General features: G+C 40.4%; 3 protein-coding genes across 4 annotated transcripts; 1 reads left to right on the top strand and 2 right to left on the bottom strand.

The window, feature by feature from the left end:
- Positions 1 to 346: 346 nt before the first annotated feature.
- Positions 347 to 13,088, top strand: otoa (otoancorin). The gene is made up of 29 exons (XM_029503406.1): positions 347 to 433; positions 1,270 to 1,346; positions 1,439 to 1,497; positions 2,435 to 2,456; positions 2,686 to 2,734; positions 3,294 to 3,417; positions 3,637 to 3,696; positions 3,807 to 4,000; positions 4,084 to 4,217; positions 4,640 to 4,755; positions 4,850 to 4,992; positions 5,286 to 5,394; positions 5,508 to 5,723; positions 5,807 to 5,977; positions 6,155 to 6,295; positions 6,490 to 6,539; positions 6,879 to 6,999; positions 7,121 to 7,239; positions 7,341 to 7,482; positions 7,575 to 7,768; positions 7,867 to 7,957; positions 8,096 to 8,219; positions 8,308 to 8,507; positions 10,610 to 10,759; positions 10,846 to 10,988; positions 11,113 to 11,249; positions 11,357 to 11,454; positions 11,869 to 12,034; positions 12,496 to 13,088. The coding sequence occupies exons 2-29, from the start codon at positions 1,289 to 1,291 to the stop codon at positions 12,576 to 12,578; spliced, it is 3,414 nt and encodes a 1,137-aa protein (XP_029359266.1). The 5' UTR covers positions 347 to 433; positions 1,270 to 1,288; the 3' UTR covers positions 12,579 to 13,088.
- A 198-nt stretch (positions 13,089 to 13,286) lies between these two features.
- znf687a (zinc finger protein 687a) lies at positions 13,287 to 21,064 on the bottom strand. Its single transcript, XM_029503401.1, has 11 exons — positions 21,012 to 21,064; positions 18,554 to 20,533; positions 18,091 to 18,346; positions 17,795 to 17,979; positions 17,495 to 17,679; positions 16,917 to 17,093; positions 16,668 to 16,830; positions 16,325 to 16,564; positions 16,130 to 16,242; positions 15,760 to 15,862; positions 13,287 to 15,647 (listed from the first exon to the last, which is right to left on the bottom strand). Exons 2-11 carry the CDS (start codon positions 20,510 to 20,512, stop codon positions 15,027 to 15,029), a joined length of 4,002 nt encoding a protein of 1,333 aa, XP_029359261.1. The 5' UTR covers positions 20,513 to 20,533; positions 21,012 to 21,064; the 3' UTR covers positions 13,287 to 15,026.
- A 627-nt stretch (positions 21,065 to 21,691) lies between these two features.
- On the bottom strand, positions 21,692 to 25,673 carry LOC115044433 (26S proteasome non-ATPase regulatory subunit 4-like). Of its 2 annotated transcripts, none has more exons than XM_029503415.1 (10): positions 25,590 to 25,673; positions 24,522 to 24,662; positions 24,331 to 24,445; positions 23,910 to 23,996; positions 23,635 to 23,703; positions 23,320 to 23,535; positions 22,856 to 22,971; positions 22,613 to 22,752; positions 22,273 to 22,328; positions 21,692 to 22,174 (listed from the first exon to the last, which is right to left on the bottom strand). In XM_029503415.1, the coding sequence occupies exons 1-10, from the start codon at positions 25,613 to 25,615 to the stop codon at positions 22,004 to 22,006; spliced, it is 1,137 nt and encodes a 378-aa protein (XP_029359275.1). In that variant the 5' UTR covers positions 25,616 to 25,673; the 3' UTR covers positions 21,692 to 22,003. The 2 variants fall into 2 exon arrangements, with proteins under 2 accessions (XP_029359275.1, XP_029359274.1); XM_029503414.1 differs by having other exon boundaries at positions 22,613 to 22,750; positions 22,863 to 22,971.
- Positions 25,674 to 26,680: the final 1,007 nt, after the last annotated feature.

The raw sequence follows: 26,680 nt of genomic DNA, 5'->3' as shown, positions 1-26,680 counted from the left end.
GTGAAAATTTCAAGCTTGGAGTATTTTATTAGCATTTTGTTGTTGTGATGGGGGCTGATGGGGATGGAAAATTCCCCTTTTGTCCAAGGTGGGGAATGATCAAAAAAGGTTTGAGAATCAGTGATCTAAAACAACTTTTTTTTTTTTTTTTTACTTGGGATAGTAAGTGATATTAATGTGTTTTTCAGATTTTATGACTTCAGGAAACCAGGTCCCTCTCTCTCTCTCTCTCACACACACACACACACACAGAAACAGAGTGTATTGTCTCATTACTAAGCTTCAGACAGAGTCAGGTCGGACAGGTAACCACTCAGCTCTCTCAGATGTGAGAAGAAGGCAGAGGAGGAACTCCCTCAGTTGGTGTCTGTTCACGGGCCAAAGGGTTGGAACTGAGCTGTTTTTGGTGTCCACCTTGGATCCAACAGATTCTGTGAGTAAAAACTGATTAATACATAAATCATTAAGTTCTTTGTTTTGTTCTGTTTCAGTCTTGTGTGCAGTTTGGTGCAGTTTGATGCAACTAAAAATATTAACACGTAGATATGTGTGTTGTGATGGCCTTATTGGATATTTATAATTTAATGTTTATTCTCCCTGGAATAAGAAATTATGATTTATCTAACCAGAAATTCTATAATTATGCATAGAAATGTATGAGTTTATAAAAGAAGTTTAATTTCCTCATATTTTATTTGTTTACTTTTTACTTTTTACTTGACATTTGATAATCATTGGGCACATTTAAATCAGAAGTTCAAATTGATTGACCTTTTAAAAAAAGGTAATGAAGGCAAAGCATAAAATAATATTGTAAATATTTGTGAATATTTAACGGGTAATAAAGAAATTAAAGCTGTGCATGTTGAAGAGATGGAAAAAACGAATAAGATGTTGACAATGTTATTCTGCAGTGCATAATACACATAACCAAACCTGTTTTTCTCAGCATGATTCCTTCAAGTCCACAAAGTCTCCCACAGGATGGTTAACAGGGATGGTAACTATGAAGGGGTGATTATAAATCCTCAGAGGAGGATGTATATGAGAAAACTGGAGGTGGTTCGCACGGAGAGGTTCCATGACAACTGGGAACCTCATAACAAAATCCTTACATACTTTTAGTTCTTAAGGCGTGGAGAGTAAAATCCACAAAGAAATATAATTTAAAAAGGCAAAACCTGAAAATCGACAGCGATTTTTCTTGATGTGATATTTAATATGTACTGATACTGATGCACACATTATGCCATCATGGTCAACAAACAGACAGACACTTCTCTTTGCCATGGCTCCAAGAGGAGGAACATTTTTCTTCCTGCTGATTGTGGTCTTTGCAGCCTTGGGTGAGCAGCAATGCCATCACATGAATAATGTTCACTTTTAACCAGCAAACTGCATGCATGTTATTTATGTTTAATTTGTCTCCCCTTTACAGCTAAGCCTCCATACACGATGACTGACGAACGTGATGTCAAGGAAATGACCAAAAAACTGGTATGTCATTTGCTGCTGGCAGATTTTGTCTCGCAGTCTTCTTTGTGTTAAGGACAACAGAGTTCATTACACTTTTCAATCACTGTATTTATAAGCATCACTGAGCTTAGCAAAAGATGAAAATTTAATTTATTTATTTATTTTTTTATTTTTTTATTAATTCTTTATTAAAGTGATGCAGCAAACAACCTAGTTGTATTATTTAGAAGTAATTATACTGGTAACTTATACCGGTCTCTGGCTGGTCTGAAAGATGTGAAAAATTGTATCTCTGATGTGGGTAAAAATCACCAGTAAGAGAAAGTAATTCCACCATTTTCCAGTGCATATTGTGTTTGTTTCTTTTCCCATTGTCTCCTCTGCCTACATTTTGTGCGCAGTATCACTGTTCCAGCGAGGTTTTCCAAAATGGGTTGCTACAAAAAAATAGAATGAGAAAGCAGATAATGGTCAGCATCACAATTTCTTGGTCATCATAATGTTGTCCTGCTGTCACAATATGATGACCAGTAAATTCAGGAGGAGCAGTGTTTGAGATTTTATCTGGATGTGAGAGGGTCCTCTGTGGAGAACTGACTATACAATGTCACAATGTCCTGATGAGATGTGGTTAGTTTAAATCTGTTTTATACTTTTTTTTTTTTTGGTCAAGTTAAAGGAAACATAAAGTTAAAAGGTGCTTATTTACATTTTGTCAGAATAATTTTATGCCTTGACTCCACACCATACCCCCACCCTGTCAGTTTCTACTTCCAACTGGCCTCTTTGACCCTGACAGACAGATTTAGTGGTCTGAAACATACTGAGAAATTTTCCCTGTAGATATGTACAGAGAAAACAGAGTATACAAAATCTTCTAAACTCATGCAATGACTTTAAATAATCAAATGTATAATCACATATGTCTGAACATGATGTATCTGCTTGTCTCTTTTAGATGATGAAGTGCAAGAAAAAAGGTAAGAAGAAATGTAAGAGTGCTTGCTTGGTGTTCGGAAGCATTTTGAACTCTATACAGTTAATTTGTTGCGCAAAACCTACAGTAATACCGGCCCTTAGGGTGTGGATGTCAGCATGCATTACGAATGCCCTCTGTACTGTGATTTCTGAGGCATTGAATGTCAGCCCTAAAAACCTGTCCTGATGTGTTTATGCAGCATATAAAAATGTAGAGTTGTTATGTTGCAGCATACCAGGTTCCTGAGCAGGAGCTGCTGACCACTGTTTTCAATGGCAGGTAATTTTGCATGTGCATCTGTTGTGTGTTCAGTTGTCTTTTCAGGCTTGTACAAATGTTTTAGCCACTTTTTGATAAAGACACTAATTTCCTTTGCGAAAATGTGGAATAGGAGCAAACATTGAAAATCCCTGAGCAAAGCGGTCAGCTCCATTTTCATGACTGTATCGGTACTGTGAAGAATGCGACGATGACTATGAATAGAAAGTATATTATTCAATTTCAATTTAAGAAGGCACCGACTTCTTTTATTCCCATTAAGCACAATGAATGACCTCTGCAATTTAGAGTTGTGCATGTCTTTGGAGGTAGTTGGAGAACCTGGAGGGAACCCACAAAGGCAAAAGGAGAATATGCAAACTCCACACAAATCGAACCCAGACACATATGATAATGTGTTATACAAATAAATTTGCCTAACCAAGTCCGTGAAACAAAGTGCTGTTGAAAAGATGTTTTGGTTTAAGTTATGTCATGGTTAAAGAAGTAACACACAAGAAAGGATTTTAAAAACCAACTTTACTCACCAGCTCTTGCTTATGTCCAACACTCCTCTCAGTGGCTTGCCTGGTGAGAATAGGAACACTGAATCAGACAGCATCCTTCCAATCTTTCTCGATGTCCTGAATTCAGCCACTACCAAAGGTCCAAAGATCAGCCAAGTCCTCATGCATGAAAAAATGGTATAAATATGTATATACACACACACACACACTGTCCTACATTTAAAAAAAACATGACTGCCACATGTAATTGATTTTTTAGTGTGTTACTCTGAGTAATTGTAACCTGACAGAGCCAAACATTATGTGCATATTTTGCATGCTCTTTTATTTGTATTCGTTTAAATGTTGAACCTGACTGCAAGCATCCGTTTTCACTTTCCCCCTTTTTTCCCGAAGGATCAGATGTGGAACTGCACCTTTCTTGTACGAATGATCAAGCAAATGAAGAACTCTTCCGTCAGTATACATTAATAAAAGATTTTAACAACAAACAACCATAATCTGTTAATGAATGAATGTTCCTCTCTCCTTGTTTAACCAAAATCTCTTCCTCCACCTCTTCACAGGAAGGATCTGCATGTTATATGAAAGCATTTCTTGCCCCTTTCTCCTGGAAAACTTTGACCACACAAACTGAAGACAACATGGACTCAGACGACTATGACAATCTACTGTGGGCTGCCAAACCCGCACTTGAGGACACGCCTCCTTCAAGAATAAATCTTCCAAGAAAAGCAGGGGGACAAAACATGAAGAAGCTGTGAGCGTACTTTTATGTGCTTAGCATATTGCTACAATCTCTCAGTATTTTTTGTAGGAGTTGTAAAACTGCCGTTGTTGCAGGATGAAGATGCTGCAGGAGGTGTATGATCCTCTGTCTGACAGTCAAAGGACTCAGGTTGTCCAATGGGCTAAAGAGCATATCACACAGAATTACTTCAACTGCACAATGATGCCCCCAAGTGACTCCAGATCAAGTATGAAATGAGTTTTTGCAATGTTTCAGTTTCAGCAATGAATTCCAGTCACGTATTCTGATATATTCACATTTAGCTCTTTATGAAAAGTTCTGATAAATACCAATGCCTTTGTTAAATGAAAAGAAAAAAGAATAGAAAGAAAACAGGGCAGAAAAGCTTGAAATGAGAGGCAGGACAAGTAGGAGAAAAGGGGAAAAAAAAGTTCTGTATTCCTTCCATATAAGAAGAGACAAAACAAGACTGCAGAGAAAATGAAAAAAATAAACAAAGCAGTGGAAAATTAAGGAAACTAGATGAGGACAAGAGAGAAAAAAAAGAATTAGGAAAAACAGTATGAGCCATATGAGCAAAAGGAAGCTTCTCTAAAACAAATAATTCAAAGCAAAATGAAAGCAACAAAATAATCTATTCTTCTGTAGTGCTGGAGCGCTGCAAACCTTCACTGAAATGGCTCAATTTGGAGGCGATGAGCATGATGGGGCCTTACCTTTCCCATCTAGCACCAGATGATGTTGACTCTTCTTCCAAAGAAAAGGTGTGTGGGTGGGGGGGGGGTCAGCAAAGAAAACAACTGGGAGCCAAAGACAATAGTCATAAATTGGTGCTCTGTTGGTTTGTTTCTCCTCCAGCTGTGTGAATTTTTCCACTCAGCTCAGTTAAGATCCACCTTTAGTGGGACGACCAGGATGAATCCCAGCCTGGGCAAGAAGTTCCTTCAAAGAGTTGAGGAGTGTTTCAACAGGACAAAGGAGTTTGCAAAGCATGTTGACAAGTGTGTAACCATGCATGGGTGGATGTAAATTATTGCATTAAAACAGTTAAAATCAAAACAAGGTTAGTTTACACTCCGAGACAAAACAGAAGAGGAGAAGTGAAACATACTTCTTGTCTCAGTGGTGTCTCATTGTGTCCTGTGTCCCATCTCTGTTCTATTGTTGAGTAGCTCCATCTTTGGATTTTACTGGGAGGAAAAAGTCTGTTTTTATCTTAAACTTATCAGTCCTACATTTACTAATAACAGAATGAAAACATCATTACACCACTGACTCATTCTAATATCTTCAGGCTTGGCACACTGGCTTGTTATTATTATGATGCTCCAGAAGTGACTCCTAACCTCAGCAAGAAACTACTAAGTCAGCTTGAAAATTGCGACAACCCCGGAATCAGACAGGTATCTCCGACTTGCTGCACAAACCAAACAAAGAAATTTTCAGAATTCCCAAATTTAAATTTCATCATATATCTTGTCTTGTGTCTTTGTCCTGTTTGCTACCTGCACTCAAGCTGAAGAAGTTTCTTGTCAAGAATGTGATATCCAATTCCAGTAATGCTCAAGCGTTACGTGAGCTGGGCAGAAGTGTCACTTTACTGTCTCCTGAACAACTTTCTGAGGTCTCTGGCAATGATCTCAGAGACGTTCTCAAAAATCTGGGACCCGATGTGCAGTGGAGGCCGAGCCAGATACGTGTTCTGATCAAAAAACAGCTGGGTGATAGGAAGGTAAGCCTGCGGGTTCGGCAGCATGTTTCCCACGTCATCTCGTTCTCATTCATTTGACACTCACCTCAGTCTTCTTTTTTTAGTGTAAGGAGATATCAGGTGAGGAGCTGAGGGCCCTTCAGTCAATTGCAGAAGGCCTGCCAAGTTGTGTGCTCAAACATGTCAAAGCGAGGATGATCCTGAAGGACAGAGAGGTTCTGCAGAACATCTCCAAGAGGATGAGGAAGGGGCAGCTGAAGGCCATGTTGCAGGGGGTGAGCAAGGAGAAGTAGAGAATATAATAATACTGAATAAAAAAAATCATGACTGCTGCCTTTTGAGAAAAAAGCGAGTGTAAAAGAAATGGCTGGATTTTATGTCATATAAGGAGCAATTACTATTATAATTTAAATACATTTAAACCTTTTAAACAATGAAATGCTTCTCTGTAGCTGCGTGAGGATGTGGATCCCTCAGAGCTTGTCCTGAAGTTGTCTGGCCCTTTACTTCGGAGCATTTCTCTAAGCAGCCTGAAGGAAGCTAACATCACCTCTTTGGACCAAGTGGAGGATAAGATCTGGAGCCGGCCACAGGTAGCACCCGCTGAATACCTCCCCTCCGCCGAAAAACCATTTCAATGGCTTAAATGTTTTCAACTTGCTCTAAATTATAAAGAATTACTGCCTTGATGTTAGTGATTCCTAATATTGATGCAATCACTGTAAATCAATCTGAATTGCAGGGACAGTAATTAGCAATATTTCTATCTTTGTGGCCTTTTCTTTAGGCGGCATACTTGGCAAAAAAAATGGAAGACCTCAAGCAACTCCAGTATAGGTGAGTCTTTAAAGCAATTAAAAATAAATACGCAGCTAAGATCCTTAATTCTCTGAAACATCTTATTGAAATTGAAATTATATGGAATTATTGTTGTGCAAGACCACATCACAGAAAAGAAGGAAAGAATTTTTAGGGCTTTTAACAACGTGTTGGGAATGAAAACTGAGTCTCTTCAGAATGTGACGAGCCTCACCAAATTAGAGGCCACTGCAGGCTTATGTATATTGTAAGTTGTTTCTTTCATCTGCATGATTTTTTTTTTTTTTTTTTTAACTCTCTGTGTGCTTCCACCATTGCTTTACGTTTTGACACTGATGTTATGGTTGTCTGAAACAGGAGGCTGCATTCAGTTGTCCAGGGAATAACCTGTCAGATGATTGACAAAGTTGCTGACAGTGACATGCAGGACATGGCTGAGGCCATGACCATGACGCCACAGTGGGTCTCCAAAGTGCAGGTATGTACATCTTCTCATGCATACAGTGGCCTTTACAAGCACACACACAAATATCTGTTCATAAAACATGCGTAGAAGATATAATATTATTTATGTTCCTATGACTGTATTATATTTCCAGGCAGGATGTGCTGCCCGAAAGCTTTTTGCTACCTTGGAGAAACAGAGAGCTGACTATTACAAAACAATCACATTGGAGGAGCTGGATGAGATTCCTACCCCCTTACTACTTTACCTACCGTAAGGAACTGTTTCCCTCGTCTCTGTCTAATTTCACTGTCCTCTCATGTCCTCAACAATAAAATGACCCCACACTCTGCTTATCCATCCAACTATCTCAGGCCTTCTAAGATCAAGGATTTGCCTGACTCTGTGTGTCCCACCTTCCTCCAGAAGATGGGCGCAGCAAACCTGAGCTCGCTCCCTCTTCGTGCCCCATCCCGCCCCACGCTCACCCAGAAGTTTCTTTACTGCCTTGCCAAAGTATAAAAAAAGAGCATTATACATTTAGTGTTTAGTGAGCATTGGTTGACTGTATATGAGCTCCACTGGTAGGTGTTACTGTACATTTGCAGGAAGAAGATTTATCCAAACTTACCGAGGAGGATGTGCCCAGGCTTGAACAGGTCATGTGTCAACTGTCAGCCACCCAACTGCGCCTCATGGCGCCTGATGTCATCAACTCCACCCTCCGGGTCATGGCTTCCTGCAAACAGATTCCTCAGAGCCACAGGGAGGATATTATTGAGCTGATCCGGGAGACTTATGGGTGGAATATTTTCCCTTTGTATGCTGAGTTACTAGAGAAAGGTGGAGAGAGAGAGAGTCACATGGCTTGTTTTTCTTTTTATGTTTGTTTGTATGAAGGGATCCATCTGACTGGTCTGCTGAGACTATGGAAGCACTGGGTGCTACTCTCCTTTTGGATGATAATGCCACATCTGCTCTACCCAACAAGGTACCCATCTTTTCTCTTCACGTGTCACCTGGACAGCTGCTTTGGAACTTTTTTTTTTTTTTTTTTTTAGCATCACAGAAGCTTACTGTGTATTTTTCATGGTATCGTTATGTTCATTCTCCTATCTGTCTCCATCAGCCTTGGATGAAAGATGTTCTCTGCTTTCTGAAGTCCCGCCTGCACCGCGTCTCAAATGCCCTGAGAAAGAAAATCTTCTATCTCATCACCAACTCACCAGACATTGCACGTAGAAAGCGAGAGGGTGAGGGAGAGACATCTTATGTGTGCTGTTGTTGATGGTGTATATCTATAATTCATTCTCTGTCTTCCTTTCCTCCTGTTTTCTTCAGTGAGCAGTGCAGATGCTAACAGCACCAAAACGCCCACGGTGGACTTGATTGAAGAACTGAAAATGGACAATGTCTACTGGACCCCTGCACAACTGAACCTGATATCAAAGGAGACTTTCCTTGCTACAGTTGAAATACTTGGTGCCATCCCTGACTACAGTGCTGATCAACTGGCGGTGCTCAGGAAAAAAGCAGTTCAGGTAAATGACAGCAATTTCTCATTCAAATTTTCAACAGTTGCAGCTTTTTCACTTGAGAACTAGGAGCTGCAAACGGAATATATATACGAGGTAACTCAGTGAACCAGACACTGTTTAAAAGGTCACTTTCCACTAAGCACACAGTATTCTGATGAGTAGTGTGTCTCCAAATCCAGGTTCAAATCTCATCGTGAAATTTTTAAAAATCCTACATTTTATGCTCATCACAATTGTTTCATGAGCGCAGCCACCTCTGTGAAAAGCCGCACTTGTTAGTGACTCTGGGCGGAGGAAAATTTGTTGTCTTTCAAGCCGTGTTTTCATCTTTCTGATATGTTTTATACTTTTCGATCAGCGATTGTTCAAGTGTGATGCTCGTCTCACCTCATTTCTGCTGAAGATGGCAGTTTCCCATGTGTGTGTATTGGACGGCACGTTGGTGGCTTAGAGTGGAGGAATCTTCAGTTAGAGTGTTGGTGAGCTGAAGATTATCGAAAAAATTATTTGTAAATAGTTTAAGGTACACGCGTCATTTTCTCCAAAGTAGTAGAGATTCTTGTCCTCTCTTGAAAAATGTGTTTATTTTAACTGTCAGACAAACCAAATTTGAACTGTGCCCCTCTAAAGGACATGCCCACCCCTCGTCTCTGCTATTAATCCACATGTATTTTTCTCTGGCAGAAAGGAGAGGAGTTCAGATTTTCATGTTTTTAAATCGCTCCCGTGTCCACATTTTACATCCTAGAAACACCGAAATACACACACAGCTTCAGACACTTGTTGTGGCGCTCAGCCACTGCTCCGTTTTCAGATAGGCGTTACCGTTTTGTCACAAATTGCCTCAGAGTGAGAAGCTCGCCGAGAGAAATGAACATGTTTTCTAATGAGCTTTCTGAGAAGGATGATGCAATCCAAGCGCAGACACACACAGACCGATATACAGACACACACAGACTGATATACAGACACACAGACACACACAGACCGATATACAGACACACACAGACAGACACACAGACACACACAGACCGATGTACAGACACACAGACACACACAGACCGATATACAGACACACACAGACTGATATACAGACACACAGACACACACAGACCGATATACAGACACACAGACACACACAGACTGATATACAGACACAGAGACTGATATACAGACAGACAGACAGACAGACAGACAGACAGACACACACAGACAGACAGCCCTATACATAGGCACATACATACATACATACATACAGAAACACAAATACAGACATACACACAAATAAACAGAAAGGCAGTCATATACTGCTCTATTCATAGGAACAATTATACATACAGAAACACATACACAGACACACACAGACAAACCCAAAGAGGCACACAAACGGCTGACACACACACAGAAACACATGCAGACACACAAACACACAGTGATGAACACTGACTATGACCATCAGTTTGAAGGATTTCTTCTCCGACAGACAAATCCATCTGAAATGAGAGCAGCTGATCAACTGTGACGACTGACATTTGTGTTACACTGCACCACCCACACATAGACTGATATACAGACGCACTATATATTTACAGCAATACACAGCGACAAACATACAGACGTACTCACACACATATACAGACACACACACAGGGGAAAATATGCACACGCACACAGGAATGCAATGAGACAAACAGAAACACAGCTGACACACAACAGATAGACAGCATTTGTCAGTTTTTACAATAGTGTCACAGGGAGTATGTGTGAAATAAATGTCTCTATTTAAATAGTTGTGTGTCTAAAGACGTATGTCTGTCTGCGTATGCTCTCATTCAAACAGATCATAGTAATATCTGTCCAACAGTTGAATCGAAAACAACTGAACTCAGGACTTGGGTTTTGTCAAAGAAGCTTTGCGTCTTATCTTGTCTGACCGGTCTGACGCATGCGTTCTCGCACACAGTTATACGCAGTTCAGTATATCTGTACATCTGCCAAGTCGACATTCCCGTCCCGGCAGCAGCCCCCCGAGTCACTCTCAAAATTTCTGCCAAGGAATTTTCTAGTTTGAATTCTTATTCTTGTTTTATTTTATGATTGGACAGGCCTTTGGCCCGGTGTCACAGATGAATGAAAACAAGGTGATGCAGATGAAATGTATATTTCAAGGCTTCCCTGACGAAGACCTGGTGAGGCTCCCCATTACTCTGGACTCTGTGGAAATAATGGCCCACTGTGGTTGGAACGACTCTCAGGTGAAAAACAGAAAGAGCTTCATGGGTTTCTGACTATGATACCAACTGTACTGATGTGTGCTAATCAGGATGACATGTCCCAATAGATGGAGCCAGTGTGGAAGGCTGTTGTGAAATATAACAATCTGACAGCACAGCAGCTGGAAGCTACAGATTTGGTAGAACTGAACCGGTTCATCTGTGGCCTCAACGCCAGAGAGATCAAAGAGCTCAACAAGGGCGCCTTCAGGTTTGCATAAAATACAGAATTCACTCTTGTGGTTTTATTTGTCACTCTGTTTGTTATGTTCAAAACAAAAAGCAGGCATTTTAACATCAGGTCTTGAATGAGATTATATGTGTCTGTCTCACAGGGACGCTGTGGGCTTACTGGATGATGTTCAGTGCTCCTTTAAAGTTACAAGGGAGTTGAAATGTCTTGCTGTTTCAGTTTTTGGAGATCCAAGCAAATGGACTGAAGCCGAAGTGTCTTACTTAGGCAACATTATTGGTGAGATCAGTGGAAGAAACTCCGCTGTAATAGGTTTTGCCTTTCCTTCTGTACCTTTGCTCAGTGTGGTCTCACACATGCTGACCTCCTGTTTCTGTGTCCTTCAGCTGGGCTGGATGCCAGCGAGCTGGCTTCTTTGGACCCGCCCCTCTTTAGTGTTGTCAGCAGCAGCTCAATCCCGCTCATACCACCAGCCAACTTTGCTGTAAGTAACTTTCTCAAAGCTTTTTGTTTCCTTCCATCTTCCCCTTTCAGCAGAGACAAATCCAGTGGTGGAAATTTATGGAATTTGGATTTAACACTTCCAGTTGTATTTCCATTAAATATGCAACAATTACCAACTGCATGTCTCAAAGTACAGACACTCATCTGAAAAACATTTTTTTAAATAGTTCAAATGTTATTACAATACAAAATGAGAGTTTTTTTTTTATTTTTGCAGCAACATGTTAAACTAGTTGACAGCCACACTAACAGAATACCACTAAACTGCATTCACTAATTAAATACCAGTGAATACATAAACTATATACACATCCATGGTAAGAATGACATTTGTTGGGAGTCATATTATTTAAGGTCTGAGTACTTCACCTCCACCTGCTGTTTTTCCCTCCAGGCACTTTCTGTTGCTCAGCTCCAGGCTCTCGGCCCTGACAACGCTGCCATGGTAACCACTGAACAGAAAGCAGCTCTTGGAAACAGGCAACGGGCCGCTCTGGATCATGCTCTGGTGGGGTCTGAGATGGAGCCTCGTGAGGAAACATCAGACAAAGACATGTCAAGTAAGAGGACACCTTCCTGAAAATTCACTGTTTCCGTAATAAGAAATGTATTATACAGTGTTATAGCTGCCGAATTAAAGTCAACAAAAACTTGATTTCAAATTAAAGTCGAAAAAACAAACAAATAGGTTTTTTAGCTACTGTCTGACAGTGATGCTACCTATCACACTGGCTGGATCTTTCGTGGCGCTCTCCTCACTGATTTCACATGGAGGTGGCGTTAGAGAGTTTATCTGTGCATATCTGCAAACATCTGTAACTTGATCCTTTTTGATGGCAGTGGAATAACGACATCCTGCTGAATGCTCTCCTGGCTGGTACACTATTGCGTATCACTTTTTTCCCCACCTGCTTGAAAAGAGCAGAGAAACTCAAATGTTCAGACTCCCTTATTCACAGCTGTGATTTCTAAAGTTTGCCATAAAATATTCACCTTCAGTCTTGGTGTCACTGTCTTGCAGGAGCGCCAACGATGCACGTCGAGGGGATGTCAGCTTTCATCAAACCTCTTCTGTTTCTCCTCACGGGGTTCCTGCTGCTGTGAAGACAAGCCAGCAAATCCAAGTGCAGAACCTGCTGGAGCTCCTGTTCCTGATATTACACATTACTATCATATAATCGTAGAGTTACAGTGACACTGTAATTTTTCAGGGTTACCTTGTTTCTACTTGAGAGGGACTTCCTATAGATTGTGACATTTATGTAAGCAACTTGATGAAATGAGGATTTCTAAGAATTCTTTAAATGTCAATAACACTTTTAAAAATTGTCTGCACATATAGATATAGAGCTTATTTTAATAGAATGAAAAGTAATATTTAATGTTAGTCCATCTGTACTCGGAGATCACAGACGCTGAATATTGACCTTTGCCGAGGATGTTTTGTTTCCCACCATGTTGGTTTGTTTGTTTGTTGGTCAACAGGATTACACAACACCCTTACATGTATCGGCTTTGTCTGAAGTCTGCTGTATGTTCGATGTCAGCTCTCTCAGTGTTCTTCTAGCTAATGCTGATGTGAAAAATCAGATTAAAAATTATTTAGATCAATAAAGAGGAATCAATATACTTCTGTTCCTGTTGAAATGGGAGTTGGAGACAAGGACAATGTGCCATTTTAAATTTTTTTAGGAACACTTGGTTAATAAGGGCTAAGGGCTGTGTGTGTTAAAGCCTAAAATAAACACAAAAGCACAAAGGTTGCTGGTACTTGCAGCAAAGTAAAAGCCTGGAAAACATGACACATAGTTAAAAGGTGCCACAAAACAAAACAATTTAATCAAACCACAGCACTCAAAATGGATGTACCCACAACATAATACAGTATCTCTTGTGAATTTTCAACACACATTTATCCTTTCAGACCACAGATCCATTTGTGATGGATCTGTGGATGCCTGATGACACAATCTGATTTGTGCTGAGCAAAGCTGGGACATTTACTACATCCTGCTTCTTTACCACAACTTAAATCCTTTCAGCCTTGCCAAAGCATGATCATTTCCTTTTGATCTTAGCAAAGTATAAGAAACAGAAAAAAATCTAATACATGCAGATTTTTTTTTTTTTTTTTTTTTCTTACAGTAATTCCATAAAGCAAGCTTTAGAAAAAAATATGCTCCATACCTAGGAGCCACAGTACAGAACTCCCCCTCTTGCTCATGGATACAGTACAAATACAGTACATTTCATTTAAAAAGCCATTAAACAGTATTTTTAAAGGCTTTAAAAGTTGTTACAAGTGTGTACATTTGGGATTGTTGCTGACCATTTTCCAAATTCGCTGTGAAAGTTTTTAGATTCAGTTTCTGTCTTCCACAAAGTTATTGGTCCACATTCATTTCAGTCAGATGTATAAAGAAACATCCACAAACCTCGAACTTAAAATAACAGCTAACAATTAGCAAGAATCTGATATTTTTGTATCAAAAACAATACAGACGTACTGTACGTTTATTTGTGACTGTAATTACTTCTAAAATCTATACAGGCAGTGAGGAGATGATTTTAGTGAGTACAGTCTTTATGCAAAAATATGTTTCAAAGTTCAGCTGAAATTAGTAAAAAATTTCAGTCTGTCTCAATAAGTTGATATCTTCCAAAATTACTGTCTTTATTATACAAAATAGGAACTTTGTGTTAGATAAAGAGGTAATTTGATTATTTGTGTTACATATCTCAAACATATGAAAGTGAGTGGCTGTCTTTTAATTTGAGATTCAGTCTATATTGTTGTTGCATGCTCTGGAAAATGCCAATTGACCAAAGGTTTTCAGACTTGATAGAAAGTGAGATAACATATGACATTCATGACTTTGTCAAGAACAAATATGTGAGACAGCATAATAAACTATTTAAATTCTGTCTAGTGACAGTTTCAGCCCCTTTCAGAGGAGTAAAGCCTCCATGTGAGCAACAAGATTTGGATTTCACCTGTAGAACATTACTGGTGACTCCCTACTATGGACGCTTGCCAAAATTTGGTCTTACATTTATGAAAAAAAAAAAAAAAGGTTCCCTTAACAGGTCCGAAGAGTTTAAAACTCAAGAAAGAAATGCACTAAGTTATCAACACTGAAAAAAAGATAAAGATTCAGAACGAAACCTGGGTTGGCTTGAAAACTGACATTCTATCGGTCTATCAACATTCACTGAAACAGCTATCACATTAGGATTTGTTTCTAACATCCACAGTTCTCTGCTGGCAGTAATCATGCGAAGTGAAGCAGTGAAGTAGTCTATCTAGCTGTCCACTGACCAGGGAGGAGGTCTAATCTCATTAGAATCATTACTGAACACACAAACAGCATTAAATCCTGAACATTAAAAGTTAGGGTTGATCAACAATGAGGAGAATCACTTATGATTGTTTTACAATCTACTCATATAACAAGATCTGTTCAAGCAATCTTTGGTTACATTAGTGCATGTACTAACCAAGTCTTTAAAAAGGCACTTGCAAATGATGCTGCGGACCTTGTATCTGCTACCTTAGGCTGTTTTTCCTGCGTTCCGTGCGTTGATAAAAGCCATACCATGAGTTCTGAAGTGTGTGTTCAGATCTGTTGTCTTTTCAAATTGTTTTCCGCACACCTTACAAGCCAACGTGCCCTCCTCGTCCTTCCCCTGAGCTATGTAGGTTTGAGAGGAGGGTGATGCTGGTGAAGGACAACTCTTTTCATCGTGATTCCTTTTATTACCAGGGGACAGTGTTGGCATGATGCTGAGGGCTTGCTGGTTGTCAGAGAAGGCATCTCTCACCTTGTGAGTGATGAAGCGATGGCGTGATAAGGAGGAGTTGGATGTGAAGCAGGCGCCACACTGTAGACACTGCAGACCATCACCCTCTGCCCCTCCTCGTCTGTGCTGGCTGATGTGCTCCAGGAATGACGTCTGATCGTCTGCAGTGAAGCCACAGGGGGCACAGCGAAACCCAGAATCAGGAAGCAGGTATGGAGCTGGTGCATTGGGGGACGACCGCACTTTCTTCACAGGACTCATCCCGCCTGTGGAGTCGTCATCTTGCTCCATCTTAACAGCCCCTCTCCGGCCTCTACGAGCCCCTAAACCACTGTCTTGTTCTGAGGAACAATCTGCCTCCTCTTCTTCTCCCTGTGACCCGAGGAAATCAACATCATTTCTGGTAATCACAGCCTTGGAAAAATCTGCTCTTGTCTGGTTTTTCCCATAAAAAAATAAATTAATTAACACAAGAAAGACTCACCGTAAGTGCATCCTGGTTGGCAGTTTCCATCCTGTGTCTCAACTGAACATGCCTTTCTAACATCGCTCTGCTGCTGAACGTTTTCTTACTCTCAGTACAGAACCTACATAAACACGTTCACAAATAAACACAATGTCAACTTCTAGCTCACTTCTGGTAGAATTAATTATGTGGTAAAGGAATCATGTCTTTTGGTATTTACACATTGTCTCGGGGCAAGTCTGATCCTTCCAATGAAAGATATAAGGAACATTTTTAATAAGCCAGACATATTAGCACTAGTTCCAGGAGTTTTACTTCAGTGAGCTTTATATTGTAAGCTGTCAACTGCTTTTTGAAACAACGGTTTCATTCAGTATGTGATACTCACTGGCAGCGAAAGCTTCGATTCATGACTTTGTGTTTGTCTCGGATGTGACGTCGCAGACTGGAAGTTGTGGTGAATGAACTTTCACATTTGTTACATGGAAACTTTTTCAGGATCTACACAACAGAAGCAAATGCGTGTCTACCAATGCATCATTAATTTATGTGTGTGAAGACAAAATTCATTCAGTCAAGTTACCTTGCTATGCTGCTCAGCCATATGTGTGATGTAGGCTTCCCGGTCTGTGTAGCGTGCATGGCAAGGAGCACACTTCCACCCTGAGGGGGTCTTAGTCTTCTCTGGCTTCACTTTCTGTTCCTTGTCTTTATCCATCCACTCCTCCCCGTCTGAGCTCTCTAACTTCACTGATGGCCGTGGACGAGAGGAAGCAGCCGAAGCTGAAGGCAACTCTCGTTTTAACGTGGGAGTCTTGTGGGTCTGAGGAACAGAAGGAACAAAGTAAAAAAATGTAAACTTTAGGACTTTATTTGTCTAATCTTTTATTTACCTCTAGAGCCCAAATTAAGAACAATAACTGTACCTTGAAATGATCCAGCAGGGAATTCCTCTGAGAAAACAGCTTGGTGCACTCAGGGCATTTAAACACATGCACCTTTTGATTAGTTAGATGAGTTTCAAAATGGGCGTAGAGCAGGGGCTTGTGGGTAAAAACTGTGTCACACATTACACATTTATAGATCAACCTGTAAAGAAATAAAAACTGGGTCAAATAATCATAGGAATTTTATGTGAAAGACAGATTTAAGACTGCATGTGTTTGTGTGTATACATTGTTTGTCCATCAGTGACTGTCGGATGTTGGGCTTCGATGTGGTTCTGGACGCTGGGAGCGGATTTGAAAGCCATGGGACAGTTGGGGCATTTGTGGAATATATCACAGTGCGCCTGTTGGATGTGGGATTTCACCGAGTTCAGTCCTCCAAACACCACCAGACAGCTGGAACATCTGCAGAGAAAAAATATAGAGGAGTGTTGATTTTGAGTTTTCATTCCTGGATAACTTTTGGTCGATACCGACCACAAGAAGCAAGTAACATCCAAAAAGAGCTGGAGCTGATCTGACCCAGTCATGTAGCCATCAGACGTGCCAAATTCCTTCACGTCCTTACTCTAGCCCTCATTTCCTAATTCCTACACATCAACTTTGTGGACAAAATGTTAACTTGCTCTTAAATATATTCCACTGAATGCTATGTCACAAACAACTGTCATTCACTTCACCTGTAGGTGGTCATAATGTAATGGCTAGGTAGTGTGAAAGAACAGATAAAGGAAAGATGCATGTATTTCACAAACTGAACCGAGTTGTACATTTTAATCAAACTACAGTGTGGGGAGATGTCGCACCTGTATCCAATTCGGCGGGAAAAGTGCAAACAGGTCTCATCCAGATGTGTTTGAAACTGCGCCTGCTTGGCTGTGCCACCACAGTCTGGGCAAACATGTGGTGGAAGGTTTTGGTGGATGCGTTGATGTGCTGCTGCACTGCAGCTGTTGGGGAGGAGCATGGGTGGAGAGCAGTCCTTGCATGGCTGAAGGACAGCAGAGATAAAAAGGTACGGAGCAAAGAAATTAATTTCATTAGAGCTCATTTTTAATATAGCAATAAAAATAAATAAAAATACTCTTCTAAAAGAGCAAACTTACGGTTGCATGGGTCTGCTTCAGCTCTTGAAAGTGCTCAGCCACCTCTTCTTTGCTGCTAAACTGAACCAGACACTCGGGACATTTATTACTGCAGTACTGCACTTCTGCTTTCTTGTTAGGTACTGCTTGATGTGTATTGGATGATGTGTGTGGAGTGACCAAAGCTGAAGAGGACAATGATGGTGCTGAAAAGGGTGACAGAAAAGTAAGAGTAAATATTAGCCTGTAAGGACGACCATACAATGGAGAATGATCAAAACAGGAATCAGAGAGAGAAAAAAAAAAATCTCACTAACCAATAGCCTTGGGTTCCTGTTGGCCAATCATCTGCTCCACAGGAACAGGTTTCATGACTAGGTGTGAACACTGCATGATCAGTCCTTTCTCCTTGTGCTCCCTGGCATGCAAAAGTAGGCTACACTTGTTGAAGAAGGCCAAGCGCTTGGCGCAGTGATTACACGTCACCTCTATCTTCAGCGACCGCCGATCATAGTGTCGCACCAAGCTCTGCTCCAGCGCAAAGGCATCGCCACACTCCAGACATCGGTAACCCTGTATAGAATTGAGTTTTTTTTCACATCATTGTTTTGTTTGACAATCAGTAAATAACCCCAAAATATTATTTTAGTTATGATATTACATTTGTAAATCATGAGCAATTGGAAATACTAATAATAATAATAATAATAATAACAACAATAACAACAACTGAAACCAATATCGGTCATCAATAGAGTTTGATACACAATGGTAGTTCACCTGTGTAGGCAGAGGAATACCCCACTCTGCAGGTAGAGGTACACTCAGGTCTGGTTTATAGCTCGGCAGCAGGTTCTTGTTGTTTAGGATTTTGTTGAAAGCTTCTACAAGGTTAGTCTGACTCTTGGAGATGATCGCTCCAGTGCTGTTCACAATCGACGCTGGTCTGCTGCCACTTTGAGGGAACAGAGGTGAAGGTGTGGGAAGGGTGCCATTGTTGAGGCCACGCTGGTTGAGCCCACCTGTATTGACTCTGGGGGAGGAGACGGAGGGCAGAGCTGCAGTTTTTGTGATGCTGACAGCAGTGGGGGAAACTTTAGCTTTGGCACTGACTGTGGCTTTCGGTTTAACTGTACTGGGACCTTCTGGTGTTACAGCACAAGCATCCTGGGGTATAAATACTGCAGGCAGCTGAGATTGCTCCGTATGCTCCTTCTTGGATTTTGCGTTGTCACGTTCTACTAAAGGTTTTGAATTATCAGCTGACCTGGAAGTGCATCTTGCACTTCTTTTAGGTACCAACCCAGTCACAGTTCTTGTGATGCTCCCTGTAGACATTTTAATTTTAACTTTGAGGGGACGTAATGGAGATGAATCTGTCTCTGCTACACCACCAGATACATTTGCCTGCACCACAGGTGATGTGCCAGCACCATTGCTCTCCTTATTTAACATGTCCCCATCTCCAATTATCTTTTCATCCAACTCTTCAGTGTCACCTGCCCTCTCTTCTCTGCTGGCCTCACTTTCCATGAGCTCCTCTTGGTGACAGAAGTCTTTGTGGGTCTCTGCAAGACCCGGTGTTTTGGAGAATTCAGGGCTGCTGCCTCTGTTGGGTACCAAAAGGCCTGTCTCACTGGGTGGTGGGCTCTCAGGTGAGTCCCTCTCATCAATCACATGCTCTGGGTATTTCTCCTCTTGGAAGGATGCAGAGCCTGTGTTGACCGATGGCAGGCTGCTCGCTGAGCTCAGCAGCTGAGGAGCTGTAGAGGGAGAACTCAGGGCTGCAGGTTGTTGCTCATCCTCAAGAAGGGGCTTAGGCTTTGCAGATGCCAGAGAAAAGGAAATATGAGGAGGATGAGTAACATCACAAGGTGATTTTTCAGGAGACCCAAGCAGCTGAGAACATAGTTTAAATTTGGGAGGGGAGGACATGAGAGATTCTGGGCTCTCTTGGATAACCAGTGGACTTCCCAAGTCCGGTTCTGAGTCTTCATCTTCTGGCTGCGCAACATGCTTAGCTCCCACTGTGACACTCCTATGTTGTGTCAAAGAGGAGGATGTAGAATTACCAACAAGACAAGTGTCTTCTTTTTGAGGAGTTTGTGGAGAGAGGTGAGGGCTGACAGAGAGCAAAGAGGGAGTGGTTAAGGAGTTGGGAGCAGCACTGGCTGGAGACTGAGAAAAAAGCATGGGTTTCAAAGTAGCCATGACGTCAGTCTGGTTGGATCCAACCCCAGCAATTTTATCATTTTCTTTATCATTTATCATGGACCTGGACACTGGACAGTGCAAGGACCATGGCTCTGTACTGCATGCCACATGGTCTGTGGAGACAGTCCCCTCAAAGCCGTTGGCCACGAGGGCCTCCACCGCAGTATCAGCAGGCAATTTGGGATCAAGATGAGAGCTGACGTCACCCAACTTATCCTGAACCTGAGAGGCTAAGTCACTGCTTAAAAGACTGTCTGTTTTATGCTTGACAAACTTCTCCTCCTCTTCAAAAGACTCAGACCGCACTGTATTCTTCACAATAACGCTGACTGCAGGTCGGTCACTGTGTGAGGTTGGTGAGCAGGGAAAGCATGACTGAGGTCCGCTCTCTCTGCCACCTATGACAGTCCCCACTTCATCCTGCTCCTCCTCTGGACTTGACTGGATTGCCTCTTTAGCATCAATGTCAGGAATATCAAAGGCTGCCAGCAAATCATCAAAATCTGGGGTCTTCATGTCCCCCATTGCCAGCACAAAGCTCAAAACCTATCGAGGGGAAAAAATAAATGTCATTATCATAACTGCTGTGACATTCACGACATATTTACAGAGCTGAGTTTTAACTTGAATGTCTGAAAAGCAGAAGAGCTGTTCTCAAAGGAGACTCCGATAATTTTGACTAAAGCTCAAGGAAAAAAAATATGCAATGCATTGTTGCTCTTTCCTTAACTTGGTCAGCGAATAACAAACATGTGTAAAGAAGCAAAGACAAATTTACAAAGCGGTCGTTTACCAACTCAACTGTCACACTTCAACAAGTGGGAGCTAACAGCTAGCTACAATTTAGCATTCACCTGCTAGCTGGCCTCGCTAACGACAGCCAGCCAACTTTGATCAGCAAGTTAAAAACTATCACTTTCTCAGTCAAACACTCTGCTAATGTGACTCCGATACATTATGTTTTCTACGTGCCACGTTTTTGTAAGTGAATCAATAACTCTAGCTTGTATTCAAATTGAGTTACCTGCTAGTTTACGGCTGGTTCCTGACTTGCCTCTCTTACGCAGAAGTTTTCCGTCATCTCAGTGCGACAGGGACTTCATGAGGTCCTCCAGGATGTCCAAGTTAGTGTTTACCAAAATCAGTGAATCAAATGGTTATAGCCCCGAACTGTACTTAAAATAAAAATAAAGAAATAAATCAAATTTTACTGTACTTTTTACAGTGATTTCCTATTTACACGTACTTTATTTCTTTAGCATGTACTTAATCTAGTAAAATTGACGTGTTTTAAAATCATTTATTTCTTGCCTTTTAACTCTGCCCACATTAAATGTTTTTATTTAATCTCAAACACATAAATGTGTTGAAATTAATCAGTGTGTTCTGCAAGATAAGTAGGCCAAGATGAAAATCATCTAATCTTGCCTGACTAAAAGTTGTAACCTTAAAAAACACATTTTCTCATAGGTAACAGGAAAACTGGTCATTTAGGTATAGATATAGTAAGTTTTTGCAGTGTATGTCCTCAATTTTTACATTCATTATATTAAATACAATATTAAATTGTTTGTAATTAGGTAAGATTTTAAAGTGGGTTGTGAATGATTATTTGTGTAGATCCATTAAAAGTGTGCAAGTTACAATCCAACAAATATAAGCGCAGGGAAGATGTCATTAACTGTAAATAAATGTTAACACTTGACAGATTTTTTTTTTTTAATTATTAACTTTAGAGAGCTTTAATCTGCCCATTTTGTTGAGCATTTATATTACAAAAAAGGTTCAAAAGAAAGTATATATGTTTGACACAAAATAACTGAAACCAGAGTTAACCTGAAGTTGAAAAAAGTAAAAGAGCTACATAAACAAAAGTTAACAAAACATTTCCTGTATTGAGGAGAGTGATACAGTTACTGTGGATAAGACATGCAATGAAATTATCAGGTCTTTTTTTATTTTTATTTTTTTTAAATCATATGTTGAGGTCCTGGGTTAGGGTTAGGTGTTGAATGTTTAATTCTTTTTCTCCTCATCCTTCTTGGCATCAGGTTTAGAACCTGTCTGGGAGGACAGGGAGCCCATGGCGTTACGGATAGCCTCATTGTTGGGATCGACTCCTGGAAGATTTTCCAGGACACTCTGAAGGAATGCTGGATCCTGCATTACATCGTAATCCTCTTCATCCTAGATACACACATAATATTCAAAAACAAAATCTATTCAACAAGCATTTTTTGGTGATATCAAACTAGCATAACAAACTAATGAAGATGTGCACTTACCTTTGCCTCACTGGAGTCCATGTCAGCTCCGGTGTCCATATCCTCAGCCCCAAACTCTACATTGAACAAGGAACAGAAATGTTGTTTGAGGCAGATAAGGTTTGTGGACAACCATGCCAAGTTTTAGAACCAGCCTACATGTTCCTGAATTAAATGACGCTGCAAAAAACCCACACATTGAACACATAGGTGATGTACGGCCTGCCAAAATATTCTAGAAATAGTTAGTGACAATTGTGTTATGCCACAATTCTACTCAATGTTGTACTGTTGCATTCATTACATAAAAGACACTATATGCATATCTGGGAATCCAGAAAACACTAAATCAGTTTTTAACCTCCTCCTGGTCCCTGCATAGACATCTGCAGAGCATAGGCAATCTGTTCATCCTCTGTCATGCGGCTGAAGTCTGGTAAAGCAGGTGTGGAGGAATCTGTATGTGGAACAGACATCTTCAACAGAGCATCTTCAGACTCTGAAACAAAAAGGAAAATATGCTGTGTGAACACTAATGCTGAAAGCTTTAACCCGTCTGTCCCAATTACTGAAAAGAAATGGGTGAATCGAGTTGTTAGACATTTTCCCACCATCTGCGGCAGGGGAGGAAATGCCAGCTTCAGCAGCGGAGGCAACAGCAGCTCTGCGAGCTTCATCTTCCTGTCGTTGTCTCTGTTCCTCCATAGAGACCCTCAGTGCCTAAGAGTTGTGGGATGGGTAAAAAAAAAAAAGCATAAAAAAATTTATTTAACATGGGCTCTTTCCATGTTGTCCCTGGAAAACATTTCCTCTTATTTCAACTTGTCTGGTAAAATGACTAGAAATAGAAACCAAACCCAAAGAAGCAGCAGAGATTACTCTAAATAACGGACATATGAAACCACACAATATGCTGTAACAAAAATATTATAATGAAAAGCTAAAATTTTAGGGGTAATCAATGAAAAAGTCCAGGTATTTTTAAAGGTAAAACACAAGAAATACTGTGATCTCTATGAACTATTCATCCTACAATTAACAATTATATATTATACCCAGCTCTCTTACCAAGGCCAGCTCTGGGTCTGCACTTGGATCCACTCCAAATTCAAAGTCACTGGCACCCAGACCCAAAACTGCACCTCCCTCTCCAGCCAGGATGGGGGAAGACAGGAGGGCATCAGCCAGACTGGGACCTGGAGGCACTGTGACCAGGTGGGAGCCTGCTCCCTCTTTGCCATTCAGTGTGTTAATGAAAGCTGTCAGCTTCTCTGTGTTCATCTCCTGTAGAGGAAACAAGGAGTGAGGGTGGGATTGTGGATCAGAAAACAACAACAAGATACACAGGAATTTGTTGGAGTATGTGTATCTGCCCATAAATACCTCCTCTCCAAAGTTAATGACATCCACATTGACTTTTTCTTTCTTCAGTCGCTTTGCCATTTTGACCAGCTACAAGAAAAAGAGAAATATCGTATCGAATAGGTTCAGTAGGTAGACAACATTTAGCATTAGGGACCAGAGAACAGACTTATTGCTTATTATCATAATTACTGTCAACAATCGCATAAAAAAAATCTTTGTGGTGTGTCATTGTTGAATGTCTCCTTCAACATGATAGCTAAAAATGCACTGAACGATGTCAGAACATCACTCACCTCTTTTTCGTTGTCTTCCACTGGGCTACCAACAAATGCAATAATGCGCATCTTGTGGTTTTTGCCCTGTCTGTGCTTCAATGCCAACTGCAGAGAGAAACATATCAAATAAAAATGTAAGACTACGAAACTGAGAGTCCAGAATAAGATCTTATTCACCACAAACCTTTTGGCATGTCATACTGATGTCGTAATGAAAGCTGCACTGCATTTAGGTGAGTGAATGGCTAACTGGTATTTTACTGAACTGAGACATCACTAATATTAGGCGTTATTTTTATGCTTTTCCTGCAACGAGAAGTGAGAAGTGTATGGTTTTATTAACGTGAAATCCATTTGAATCTCAAAGCGGTTGTCCTGTGCTCATACTCATATTGAGGGGCAGAAAACAACGTACAATTATTGAAAATCAAAGACTCACATGCGCCACCCTGATGCCAGTGCAGAAGCTGATGTTTCCACGAGGCTGCACAGCATGCAACTTTGAGAGTATTCTCCCTGTGTCTGGGGTCAGTGTGGTCAACACCTCACAGTTGCTGAACAAAGACACGCCAATTTTAGAGTATCAGATTTCATATGTCACTATATGAATTCAAAGACATTGCATCTTACTTTGCCATTGTGATGAGGCCAACGTTGTTTTCAGGGTTGCTGCGGGTCTTAGAGTGACAAACAATATTAACTGCATCCTGCTGAGCCTGCAGCCTGGTGGGCAGAAAGTCTCCATTTCGCATGTATTCACTGTTATCCACACTGAGAAAAATAAACAGCAGTGTTAAGGAGAATTTTTTTATTATATTTTCATGAACACAGGAAATAAGACTGCCACTTTTAACCCATTAATTAGTTAATCAGCAGAATTTACAGTTTGTTAGACAAGTAATTACTCAATTAAACTATCGAGCATTGTGGTTAATCATTCATTGATTTAAATTTTAAGGAGCCATTTGTAATTTGATATGGTTGATCACCATTAATATAAATGTGTCACTGATGATTTCCTGACACTAATCTGAGAATACAATTAATTCATGGACTACATGACAAAGTATGATTTAACAATACGGATTAGAAATGCAGCCATAATGAACACATCATCACATGCAGAACAGGTGATTTTTCTTCTCTATTCTCTATTTTTCTGTGCCCACAATTACGGATGACTACAGAAAAACAACCAGGTGCCGTGTTATCACGGATTGTTACCCTGCTCAGTTAAAGACAACAGTAAACACCGACTGGAAAACAGATTAGCATGTACTGACAATGACAGAAGATTTTTTTTTCCTAGCTAATGCTAGCGCGTTTAACAACGACATATTTTCATTGTCCTTGAGGCTCAGTCTGGATTTCACAACTGCGGTGCACAAATGTTGGGAAGCTACACGACACTGATCAGCGTTGGTCACGATAACGAGTTAAATGGCTGAAACCGGACTAAAGAGCTGTCGGCTAGCTGTTGGCTGGAGGCTCCTTCTGGCTAACGTTAGCTAACGTAAGCTAGGTGACTCAGGGAATAGCTCGAGCACTTGTAGCCAAAATAAATCAAGAAAACCTGCACGAAGGTTCAAGACGAAGGAGACCAGAGAATTTCCTCTTAGTTTATCAAATAACTGCTTACTTAAAAAAAAAAAAGCCAGCGCCACATATCTATATTTAAACGAATTTCTGAATCCTTACCAGACCATAGTACTTTCAAGCACCATCTTGAAGCCTAAGGGTTCCTACGTCATCGTGGTGATTTGTGGGTAAGGTAGTTTTTTTTTTTTAAAGGAGAGGCGTATATTGGGGCGGGGGCATTACAATTTTCATACAGTGTCACAATTATTATCACTTATTTAGTATGTTGGGGTACAATGGTATGCAGACGTAAGTGAATTCAAATTTATGTTCACAAATAGACAATAATAATAACTAGTTTTCCTGTTTGGTGGCTACTGGGACACACAAAAAAAGGGTTCATCTTTTGGGCTCCTGGGATGAATATGGATTATGATAATAACTGTCAACAAAGCAGACATATGAAGACACTATATGTTTATAATGTGAGACTTATAAGAAACATCTCAGAGGGCTTTAAATGTCTGATTAAAATATAAAATGCGATTCCCCCTGTTGTTTGATTTATCTTTGAACCAGGAAAATACTCCACTGTCCTCCATGGTGAAAGCAGAGCAAAAAACCTTTGTCTCACAAATAAAAGCAGGTCAGACAACTGGTGTGTTATTTTCATCCGCACAACGCTGATGCAGCCAGACCAAAAATAAAAGATAATCTAGATTTCAACTGAGGGAGCTTTTAAAATTATTTTTGTTATTTGCATCAGATTCTATGTTTTGCTGATCTGGTTAAATTTATTATCATTATACAATTACAATGAAATATTTACATGTTGTTTGATAAGCTTCTGTTGTGCAAAAACTAATAAAAAAATGTTGTAATAGCTGAATTGATTGGAAAACCATATCGTTATTGCTAAATAATTGTGCAAATTTTTTATGATACTGACTGGACATTATGATCTCTCAGGAAAAGCCTCATGTTCCATCAACTATTGAACAGCAGCTTTGAATTCTTAAACCACAAAACATTACCATTGTTACTGTCATGTAAATTCTCATTGTCCTGCTGTGATCATTTTCCAACTTTGCAGACTTTTCAGGCAAAGTGTCTCAGGTGTGAGATCTAAAAACTTCTGTTATATGATAATGTTTAAGAGCGGCATGAACCGATTTCTCACAGCTGACACACCTGTTCAGATCCTTCAGAGG

Source organism: Echeneis naucrates, chromosome 6, assembly GCF_900963305.1.
Source record: "Echeneis naucrates chromosome 6, fEcheNa1.1, whole genome shotgun sequence".
In the NCBI taxonomy this organism is placed as follows: Eukaryota; Metazoa; Chordata; class Actinopteri; order Carangiformes; family Echeneidae; genus Echeneis; species Echeneis naucrates.
This window is presented reverse-complemented; position numbering and strand designations above follow the sequence as displayed.